Raw genomic sequence first — 12367 nt, 5'->3', positions numbered from 1 at the left:
GAATTTTATTCCCAGTCTGTAATTGTCTCAATATGATGAAGACCTGGGTAGTGGGAAATTGCTTCCCTAGGTGTTAATGATGCGTTTTAAATAAGGTATTTGTTCAGTTGCATTTATCCTATATTCTAAGAATAAACAGATTTCAAGATTGGAGATTACCTCTGGAATTTGTGATACATTGTATATGAATATTTGCTATAGATATTATAATCCCATTTCCGCATAAGTTGGGACCCTTTGTAAAATGTAAAGAAAACAAGTATGCAATGATTTGGAAATTTCTTATGGACATATTGTTTTCACAACAGAACATAGAATATATATCAGAAGTTGATAGTTAGATGTTTTTCCATTTTATTTGAAAAAGTCAAGTAGAAATGAATAGCAGCAACAGATCTCAAAACAGTTGGGACACGACCATGTCTACCATTGTGTAGCATCCCTTCTGTACACATCTAGGAAATGAGGAGACATCTGCTGGGGTTTTAGGAGAGGCATGCTGTCCCAATCCTGGTCCACGGTCCAGATCAATGCTGTCTGGCTGTGCAGAGGAGCTGCGTGAATTTCCTTCCCCTATTCGATGCTTAGCCGGGTTGGTGAGGTAGCACCTGTGCATCACACACTGTACAGAAGACATCATGCCAGACTGGCAAAAACGTTGAGGAACCCAGAAGCTCAGTAGATTTGCACAGCTCCTGTCAAGCACCAGAGAGCATTGACCTGGACCATGGACCAGAGTTGCACAAAGTGATCTGCTCATCTCTAGTCTGAACTGCAGGTAGGTCAGCTCATTATCTGAACTCTTCTGTTAAGCTATGTTGTTGTGATGGATGCAGTATGTGGTTTAGCAGTGTCTTGCTGAGGTATTCAAGGCCTTACTTGAAATATGCATTGTCTGGATAGATGAATATTTTCTTCTAAAACCTCTATATAGTGCTCATCATTGATAGTGTATTTCAAGATGTGTACGCTGCCCATGACATAGGCAACAGGGCCGGCTGCAGGTTTTTGTGGGACCTAGGCGAAAGAGTCTCAGTGGGCCCCTTTAATACATACCACAATTCATGATGCACAGATACCGCAGAGAAATATATATACACTACCGTTCAAAAGTTTGTGGTCACCCATACAATTTTGTGATTTCCATGAAAACTCATACTTTTATTTGTCAAATGAGTTGCAAAATGAATAGAAAATACAGTCCAGACATTGACAAAGTTAGAAATAAAGATTTTTATTTTAAAGAATAATTTTCTTCTTCAAACTTTGCTTTCGTCAAAGAATGCTCCCTTTGAAGCATTTACCCAATTGCAGACCTTTGGCATTCTTACTGTTAATTTGCTGAGGTAATGTTGAGAAATTTCATCCCATGCTTCCTGAAGCCCCTCCCACAAGTTGGATTGGCTTGATGGGCATTTTTTGCGTACCATACGGTCAAGCTGCATCCACAAAAGCTCAATAGGGTTGAGATCTGGTGACTGCGCTGGCTATCCATTACAGATAGAATACCAGCTGCCTGCTTCTTCCCTAAATAGATCATGCATAATTTGGAGGTGTGCTTTGGCTCTTTGTCCTGTTGTAGGATGAAATTGGCTCCAATCAAGCACTGTCCACAGGGTATGGCATGGCATTGCAAAATGGAGTAATAGCCTTCCTTATTCAAAATCCCATTTACCTTGTACAAATCTCCCACTTTACCAGCACCAATGCAACCCCTGACTATCAAATTACCTCCACCATGCTTGACAGATGGCGTCAGGCACTCTTCCAGCATCTTTTCAGTTGTTCTGCGTCTCACAAACGTTCTTCTGTGTAATCCAAACACCTCAAACTTTGATTCATCTGCCCATAAAACTTTTTTCCAATCTTCCTCTGTCCAATGTCTGTATTCTTTTGCCCATATTAATCTTTTCCTTTTATTAGCCAGTCTCAGATATGGCTTTTTCTTTGCCACTTTTGCCCTGAAGGCCAGCATCCCAGAGTCGCCTCTTCACTGTAGACGTTGACACTGGCGTTTTGCGTGTACTATTTAATGAAGCTGAGGAGCTGTGAGGCGTAGATTTCTCAAACTAGAGACTCTAATGTACTTGTCTTGTTGCTCAGTTGTGCAGCGGGGCCTTCCACTTCTATTTCTACTCTGGTTAGAGCCTGTTTGTGCTCTCCTCTAAAGGGAGTAGTACACGCCGTTGTAGGAAATCTTTAGTTTCTTGGCAATTTCTCGCATGGAATAGCCTTCATTTCTAAGAATAAGAATAGACTGTCGAGTTTCACATGAAAGTTCTCTTTTTCTGGCCATTTTGAGAGTTTCATAGAACAAACAAATGTAATGCTCCAGATTCTCAACTAGCTCAAATGAAGGTCAATTTTATAGCTTCTCAAATCAGCCAAACCGTTTTCAACTAGGCTAACCTACTTGTGCAAGGGTTTTCTATGGTTTCTAAACATTCATTAGCCTTCTTACACAGTTAGCAAACACAATGTACCATTATAACACGGGAGTGGTGGTGGTTGGAAATGGGCCTCTATACACCTATGTAAATATTGCAATAAAAACAAGACGTTTGCAGCTAGAATGGTCATTTACCACATTAACAATGTATAGAGTTTATTTCTGATTCATTTAATGTTAGCTTAATTGAAAAAAAATGTGTTTTTCCTTCAAAAATATTGAAATTTCTAAATGACCCCAAACTTTTGAACAGTAGTGTATATAGTACAAGGCCAAAGATTTCACTTCTTACATTACATGAGGGATATCTATTGTAAATTCTACAAAAGCTCAGAAACCGGCAAATCCTCTAAGCGCACAGTGCAGACCGGACATTAGAGTCCTCCATACAGTATTATGGGCACCACATAGTCCTCCATACAGTATTATGGGCCCCATATATTGCTCCATACAGAATAATGGACCCCATATAATGCTCTATGCAGGATACTGGCCCCCATATAACGCTCCATACAGGATACTGGCCCCCTTATAACGCTCCATACAGGATACTGGCCCCCACATAATGCCCCATGCAGGCTGTGCCCCCACATAATGCCCCATGCAGGATGTCACTTCCCCCCATATAATGCCCCATGCAGTATGTCACTTCTCCCCCATATAATACCTCATGCAGGATGTCACCTCTCCCCCCCATATAATGCGCCATGCAGGATGTCACCTCTCCCCCCCATATAATGCCCCATGCAGGATGTCACCCCCCCCATATAATGCCCCATGCAGGATGTCACTTCCCCCCCATATAATGCCCCATACAGGATGTCACTCCCCCCCCATATAATGCCCCATGTAGGATGTCACCACCCCTTCTTATAATGCCCCATGCAGGATGCCACCTCCCCCCATATAATGCCCCATGCAGGATGTCACCTCTCCCCATATAATGCCCCATGCAGGATGTCACTCCCCCCCATATAATGCCCCATGCAGGATGTCACCTCTCTCCCCATATAATGCCCCATGCACGATGTCATCTATCCCCCCATATATTGCCCCATGCAGGATGTCACCTCTCCCCCATATATTGCCCCATGCAGGATGTCAAGTGCTTCCCACATATAATGCTCTATGCAGAAAGTCACTTGTCCCCCCACCGATATAATGCCCCATGCAGGATGTCACTTGTCCCGCCCCCCCCAAATAATGTCCCATGCAGGATGTCACTTGTTTCCCCTCGCATATAATGCCCCATGAGGGATGTCACTTGTTCCCCCCCATATAATGCCCCATGCAGGATGTCACCTCTCCCCCCATATATTGCCCCATGCAGGATGTCACCTCTCCCCCCCATATAATGCCCCATGCAGGATGTCACTTGCCCCCCCATATAATGCCCCATGCAGGATGTCACTTGTCCCCCCCATATAATGCTCCATGCAGGATGTCACTTGCTCCCCCCCATATAATGCCCCATGCAGGATGTCACCTCTCCCCCCCATATAATGCCCCATGCGGGATGTCACGTGTTCCCCCCATATAATGCTCTATGCAGAATGTCACTTGTTTTCCCCCCATATAATGCCCCTTGCAGGATGTCACTTGTCCCCCCCAAATAATGTCCCATGCAGGATGTCACTTGTCCCCCCCCATATAATGCCCCATGCAGGATGTCACTTGTTTCCCCATATAATGCCCCATGCCTCCATACATATATAAAAAAAAAATCAAATACTCACCTCACTTCTCCTCTCCTGCTGCCGCTGCTCCGGACTCCTCGGTGTCGCCGGAGTCTTCCTGCTCTGCGCTGTGACGGCTCACCGCACCCTCTGACGTGAGACGTCGCAGTGCAACAGCTGCGGAAGACACCGGACTTCCTGCAGAGGCACGGGGAGAAGTAAGTATTGTGCCAGCTGCCGGGGCCCTGAGCAAACGGTGGGGGGTTTGGCAGGCACTGGAACCGCACCACACCGCTCCGCTCACGGGTCCCATAGCGCAGCAGGGTGTCATATGGTGAGTGGGCCCCCCCACCTGCTCAGCGCCGGGTGCTGACACTGGGCCTGATAGGAAATACTATAACCATCAGAGACAGGCTTCTGAACTGTGCACTGATAACAAGCTGGATGGTCCCTGTTCTCAAATTTTGGTTCATCTGACCACAGATCATTTGTTCATTTGGCCTCAGTCCATTTTAAATGAACTTTGGCCCAGAGAAGACGGCATCATTTCTGGATTGTGTTGATATATTGCTTCTACTTTGCATGATAGAGCTTTAATTTGCATTTCTGGATTGTACGGTGAACTGTGTTCACAGACAATGATTTCTGGAAGTATTGCTGAGCCCATACAGAGATTTCATGACAAAATCATGTCGGGTTTTAACGCAGTGTCCCAACTTTTTTGGAATTGGGGGTGTACATTCAGCAGTGCAAGTAATGATATATAAGACATGAATGTAAACTTACTGCCTTTGTGCAGCCCGCAAAGCAAGCAGACATGTAGGTGATTCCATCAGCTCCACAAACAGGAGTAAATGAGTCGTTTTGACATTCACAGCCAGTATTGCAGGGAGGGGGGTGATCCAATGCGGACCCTGTAGAAGAGCTGAATGACAAGAACAAAAGTCTGAAATTCACAGTAAACAATGAATATTTAGAGAAATAATGGAGCAAAGATGGATTGATGTTCTCTTACTTGTTTCCAAATATTAGTTTAATTAGAAAACATAAAGTCTCCAGAGGCCAATTATAGGATTCAATGTTAGGCGGAATTCTGTGTAATTTACAGTTTGTGAGGAGAATATCATTTTTGTAGGCTCATATGATATTCTGTCCTCTAAAGTAATCTGATGCAAGAACAACATTGCAAACATTGAAAGCTACAGTAATTTACTTTGAAAATCGGGCACAGTCCTCCTAAAAAAGGACGATGGGTCTACTTTAGAAATGTAGTAAATATTACACGTGAAACAATAATTTTGGAGCTCCTTTCCTAATAACTTGTGCTGAGCAATCACCATTGTTTCTCCTCTAAGGGCCTGTGCACACGTTACAGATTTGTTGTGTTTTTGTGGCAGTTTTGTCTGTGCAGATTTGTCAAAAACCTCAAAGGGTTTCTTAATGCCAGCAAAGTGAATGAGAATCCTGAAGCCTCATGAACACGTTGCTTATTTGTGACTTGCAGATTTGGTGCAGATTTACGTCTGCATCATATCAATTCTTTCAGTGTTTTTGCTTCAGATTTCACTCATGCTAATAAGTGGGGAAAAATTTGCACCAAAAACACATAAAAAAGCATTAAAAATATGCCAAAAATGTACCAATTTTACACAGCATTTTTCCTGCCAAATTTCTGCTCCAAATACTTAATGTGTGCACATATGCTAAGAGTCTTTTCATACTATGATGGCATTGTGTGTTTACTGTATGTGGTTGAGAAGCACCTGGCGTATTTGTTAAATTTATCTATAGACCTCCGTTGACCCAACATAGGCCAATTTAGCTTATTTTTGGCTTCTACATCAGGTCTTCTTCTTTTTACTAAATAAAATAGTGCAGAAGAATATACAGTGACCTGTTTTTTAAAAAATAAAACATGTACAGTGGATATAAAGAGACTACACCATTGGTGAAATGCCAGGCTTTTGTAATAGAAAAAAATCATTCTGAAAACAATAATCTCAGAACTTTTTCTACATTTTATGTCACACATAATCTGTACAAATCAATTAAGAATAAAAATGAATGGGGGGTCAAAAATTGAGGGTGAAAAGAATAATAATAAGCTAAAATAATGTAGTTGCATAAGTGTGAACACCCTCTTATAGTTGGGGAAGTGGTTGCTTTCATAATTAGCCAATCACATTTAAATTCATGTTAAATAGAAGTCAGTACAGCTGTCATCATTTAAAGTGATTCCGATTAGCCCCATATAAAGTCAAACTGTTCTAGTAGGATTTTCCTGACATTTTGTAAGTTACATTACAGCAAAAATCATGGTTCATAAACAGCTTACAACACAGCAAAGTGATCTCATTGTTGAAAGTTATCAGTCAGGAGAAGGGTGATAAAAACAATTCCAAGGTATTAGATACACCAAGGAACATTGTGAAGATGATTATCAAGAAGTTGCGTAATGTTACCACAGCAATGACATTACCTAGAACTGAACTTCAATCAAATTTTGCCTTTTCTTACAAAGAAAACATCCATATCTGGCTATATTTGCCAAAGCTTACATAAAGTATGCCAAAGCCTACATCAAGTGTGCAAAAGCATGCCCGAAGACGTGCGATGGTCTGATGAGACCAAGGTTGAACTTTTTAGTCATAATTCCAAAAGGTTTATTATTTGCTCAAATTTTTTAATGTTATGGAGAATCTGTGGGTTAGCCTGAATGGGAACTGGATATGTTCTCCTTACAATTTGATGGAGCTACTGCAAGGAAGATTGGACAAAGATTGCCAATTCTAGATGTGCCATGCTGATAGACTTCTTCCTAAAAAGACTGAATGCTGTCATACATGCATTCCACCTGAAAAAGAGTTCAGTTTGTTTTTCTATTGAACTGTACAGATTATATGTGACATTAAAGGGGTTGTCTGGTCAAAAGTGATAAGTCTGCAGTCACCCTGTGTGATTGAAGACTTATGCACGCACTGTGTGCTGTGCGGATTTTACCGGTAAGAGACCCGGTAATGGAGGGTATGTATGCATTATACATACCCCCAACCAGTGGGCACAGCCTCGCTCTCCATACACTTGTATTGAGTGAAGCCGCGCCTTCTAGTTAGATGCACCCACTTGCTGTCCACGTCACTAGATGGGACGTGGCCTTGCTCCATACAAGTGTATGAAGCGAGGTGGCTCTGAATGGCCGGGGGTATGTATAACATATATATAGCCTCCGGTCCCAGGTCTCATACCAGCAAATCCCCGCAGCGCACAGTGTCTGCACTGGGAGGATTCATAAGTCTGCAGTCACACAGAGTGAATGTAGATTTTTAGACTTATCACTTTTGACTGGACAACCCCTTTAAAGCTGGAAAAAGTTATCAAATTATTCTCCTTGGTATAATTTTTTAAATGACAAAAAACTGGCATTTAAACAGGTGTGTGTAGAATTTTTTTATCCACTGTTGTTTTTTTACAATGGATTCTATTGAGAGACAAATACTACTGTATAGCATCCATGATAGGTTTCCATGTATTGTATAAAAAGGAGCTTTTCTGGCATATTCATTTAATGAAAGCTGAAAATGCAGCCTGAAAAGAACCTAAGTATATGAATAAATTGACAACTGGGCATGTTTTCTTTTGTCTAAAAAGGTATTTCCTTATCAATCATATAGCAATGTTAAAGATTTTGACACTGTTTTTTCTTTCTTATCAAGACAAGATTAACAACCAGTTATCAATGTATCATTTCTTTGTTATTCGGCTAATTATTATTCCACTGCAAATCCTCATCAAATGCCCAAAAAGACTGTGTGGACTATTCATTAATGTGTTTCCACAAGTTTTAAGTCGTAAAACACTTTAAAAAGTTTTGAGTTGTGCAAAAATTTAGCTACTTCTCGTGTTTTTATATCAGCTTAAGCCAACATAGCCAAATGGGCTGAGTATGGCCGCGGCAGGGCGCAACTATACCTACCCCTCTAATTCACCAATATCTAATTAAGTTTAGTGGTGTAAATTTCATCAGAAATGCACTTCAGTCCCTGACAAGAGAAACATTTCTGGTGGTGGAGCACGTCAGTTGTAGGATGCACTTACTCAATCCTGCAGTCTCATTCATAAAGTTTGACATGTAAAATGCCAGTCTAAATAAATTAAGCCTTGTATGTTTAAAATGTGGAGTCTACCAAGTAATTCTCCTGGATCAGTGTGTGTGGCAAAATCCACATTGTGCATAATCACATACATTTCTGCAAGCCCCATTCAAATAAAGGTCTGCAACAAACTTGTGTTAATTTATCTTGGGCAATTATTAGATGCTTTTAATAAAATCCTATTCTTAAAAGGGTAAGCTCAGACCACTGCAGTAGTGTAAGGTCAGACCACTGCAGTAGTGTAAGGTCAGACCACTGCAGTTATGTTCACATTCCATTCATTTGATGACTTCCATTCAGAGTTGTGTATTTCTATATCTGTTGTATGTAACTGCCTGAAACAAATGTCCATGGCCCATATTTCATTGCTCAAGTATGGAAAGCATTCTACACCCTTTAATTAGTTATTACTATTTCATTATCAGTCCGACATGGGCAACTTCTGTCTTTCATTGTCATTTTATAAACCAGCTGGGATGATTCAGATTAGTTTCTTAACCTATAGAGTAAGCGCTCAGCTGGAATGAGTCCAAGAGTACATTGGTTATGATCTGTCACTTTACCAAGTTCCATTATGCTGAACAATCATTGTAGCAAAAAAGCAGCATACGGTACTCCAGGGCGGTAAAACAGCAGGTATGCCATTTATTTCTGATTCATGCAGGAAAAAGATTTTTTTGCACTATGTGTTTTGTACATCAATGAATGCTCGGACAGGCTGAAATATATTTAGACATTTTTAAGGTGGCCATGTCTGGCATTTATGCAGCTATTGTAACATTCCTTCTAATCTGCATTTGCGGACTATGCTTTGATTAGGTTTCAGCTCGGTTGTATATGCTACTAGTCATATTGTGCTTATCTACATTCCTTTCACAGGGACAACTATGGTTCCAAATTGGCCAGTACGCTCCTCTATTTTCAAAATCAATCTTGGCAAATTTGGCCAAGTCATGTGTAAACCCCAACCAAAAGTATGTTGTTCCATTTTGTTTTGGAAATTCCTAGGGTAGTCCTATGGGCAGGACTAAATCATCTCTATATTATCAATGGGGATGTTGGTAAGTAAGGGCCAACACCATTGCTCTGCTGAACTTTACTTTAGAAAATAGTGAAGAAGCAGAAGTAATGAAACACAGAAAAAGTGAAGCACTCTTCAGAATTCCTATGAGTAAATATAAGACTCAATTATCGATACATTTTCTTATTTTTATCGATATCTACATTGTTGTGCCCAACACAATACCGATTTGTTCTTCCTTACTTTTACTCTTGGCTCAAAATATCCCAAGATTAGCGCTGCCAACAATGTCTGTATTACTCTGTCTGTCAGGCAGTTTTTACGCTATGCTTGTAAAGTGTGTCAAAAGCTGTCTTTGACAGACTGGACACTAGCCACTCCATCTTGCAGGTCACATAGAAAACCAGGCTTTAATCCTTTATTTCCTATGCAGGGATCTGGACTTACAATGGGTCCTTTGGATTTTATGCAGCTGCTGTCTGGAGGAGTGCGCCTGAAGCAAGGACAGTAGAACCGGCGGGGTAAATAACAGGTGAGAAAGAATCAGAGACAGGAGAAGAGAGGAAAAAACAGAGTAATAGGAATAGCCGAGGTCGGATATCAGGAAGTCAAAATAAGCAAAGTCAGAAATGACAATGTGAAGTACATGGGTGATCAAGGAGTCAGACGTAGTCAGAGTAACAAGTTGTGTAAGGATCAGGATTACACAGAAGAATAGCACCAGAGTAGAAGTAGTAATCCAAGCACAATAACTAGCATCTTCAAGCAGCATTTTAGGAGTTTAAATAGGGTGTGGTATTGCCTCATCAGCCACAGCATAAAGCTGACTACATCTGCTGAGCTTCTGGACAGCACAAATTCTGCTTGGCTTGGTGTCACAAGTCTCAGCCATACTGATATCTCTGGCTGGACAATGTTTGTGTCACACAGTACTATTTGCCATGATATCTACATCAACAGCGCTGCCTGCAGAGTGATTGCGGCGCCACTTGGCTATGGAAGCAGATCTTGCTGGAGCAGATCCTAGTAGGTATGTGACACTATTTCTCTGCATCAAAATGCATTGAGTTTTTATTGTGAGAAATAGGAGTCTGTAATAAAATTCCCAGAAGGGTAAGAGATGTCTTATCTGTAAAGTGAGAATTTACAGCCGATTCATAAAAAGTGCAAAATATATGGGCCATTAAGTCATGATGTGCTGCCAGGATTCATATGTCTTCGATGGAACATGGAACAGGACAATACAGGAACAATTTTATGTTTACCGTAAAGATCTTTTTTTGTCCTCTAATAAAAGTGAGAGAATAAATAGGATAAATGCCTCTGTTTTTAGCGTGTTTATCCCAGTTGTCTGCTGAAAAATAAAATCTACATAACTTAAGATAACTAAACGTGGCGTGTCCAGACTGCAGCATGGAAGAGATTTATGTCAGCTTAGCAATATGTAGAGTAATTGTGTAAGTTTTAATGGCGCTATTTCATAAAGAATCTCCTAAAACATTGGCTGCCTGTATTTCACGGCTAGTTCTGCTGGCCCATATTATATTGCGACACGGATATAAAGTCGTTTATTGACATCTGTTCCATCTAATGAATTACGTAAACTTGACCTTAATATAACTGTAAAAATGCATCGCCAAGTAGCTGATATACGCAGAAGGTAATAAACATGATTTACAATGAATGGAATAGTACTCACAGATTTCCATAGGGAACAGTGACTCCGGCTACTGGACCAGTATCGCAGCCCAAGAAGAGGAAGGACACGTAGCAAGCAGTGGAAACCAGGTTTACCAGCATCGCCATTCTAATTGCTCCCAGGGCAGACAGACTTAATTTCTTCACAAGAAGTCCACCAAGAAAAATGCCCAAGCATGCACACGGTATTGCTGTCATTCCTAGAAGACATAATATTATCAATGCAGGTTTCCAACAGAGTATTTTGGGGGATTTTGAAAACATTCCTAAAGCAGTTTCCCAAATCAAACAACTGAAACCTTGTGATATACTCACAGTACAATAGTAACTTTTCTCTGGTTATCCCCACTGCCAGCCTTTTGAATGGCCCAATAGCTAATGGCAACGTGCTACAGCCCTGTGATGACTGCAATGAGCCCCTGTGCAGAAATGTATAGGGGTCCACTGGATTCCAACAGCTAATAAGCAAACTATATTTAACTCTTGCACCGGCAGACTAGGAGAAAGCATTGTAAACTATTTTATGCATAGTAGGACTCATAGCCTACATAGCCCAGTGGTCTACAGCTAGACTAGTTTTTTAACTTGACAAACATACTGTACCATAATGCAGCAAAACATTTTGATGCATACGGGGCTAGCGTTAGTTCTAAGGGGGTATACTGGGCATTTGACCTGGGTCTCCATTCTCAAGAGGGCCCCCAGCAGTAGTGGAGCAGAATGGGTGGTCACCCATGCATATGGTGAGGCCCACCCAGAGTGACCGCCACTAACAACTATAGCACACCGATACAGTTAAAGAGTAACTGCCATTTTTATTTCATAACTCAATAGTATACATAAAAATAAAAAAACTTTGTAATATATCTTATCAGGAAAATCTGCTTTTTTCTCTGCCAGAATTAATCAGTCATTATCAAAATTCTCAATTCTGAAGTAAAATCTGTATTCAGTGAAGACAGACTTTCCCATTACCTAAATAGGAGATGGCAGCTGCTACTGATACAATTCTATGTCAATGGAAGGATGCAGGAGCTAGAAGCAGAGCTCCTCCCTCCTCCTCTCCCGCCTATCTACATAGAATTTTATCAGTAGCAGCTGCCATCTCCTATCTCAGTAATGGGAAAGTCTGTCTTCATTGAATACAGATTTTACCTCAGAGTTGAAAATTTTGATAATGACTGATCATTTCTGGCAGAGAAAGAAGCAGATTTCTCCGATGAGATATATTACAAAGTTTCTTATTTTCATGTGTACTATTGATTTATGAAATAAAAATTAAAACTACGGTTACTCTTAAACTCTGCAGTAGAACAGATGCATGTTCTCCCTGCATTACCTCTCGATGTTCTCTAAGCCATTGGTTGTTATA

General features: G+C 40.9%; 1 protein-coding gene across 2 annotated transcripts in view; it reads right to left on the bottom strand.

Moving 5' to 3' along the window:
- Nucleotides 1–12367, bottom strand: part of SLCO3A1 (solute carrier organic anion transporter family member 3A1) — a 493783-nt gene that overhangs the window by 79013 nt on the left and 402403 nt on the right. For both annotated transcript variants that reach the window (XM_073653298.1, XM_073653297.1), the window contains 2 exons: nt 10997–11195; nt 4912–5050 (listed from right to left, as the gene is read on the bottom strand). In XM_073653298.1, the coding sequence (XP_073509399.1) occupies nt 4912–5050; nt 10997–11195 (338 nt within the window). The remainder of the gene's footprint in view (nt 1–4911; nt 5051–10996; nt 11196–12367) is intronic.

This window comes from Phyllobates terribilis, unplaced genomic scaffold (assembly GCF_046119375.1).
Source record: "Phyllobates terribilis strain yellow unplaced genomic scaffold, ASM4611937v1 Scaffold_11__3_contigs__length_659146591, whole genome shotgun sequence".
NCBI lineage: Eukaryota > Metazoa > Chordata > Amphibia > Anura > Dendrobatidae > Phyllobates > Phyllobates terribilis.
The sequence above is the reverse complement of the archived record's forward strand: the minus strand, read 5'-3'. Positions and strand labels throughout refer to the sequence as shown.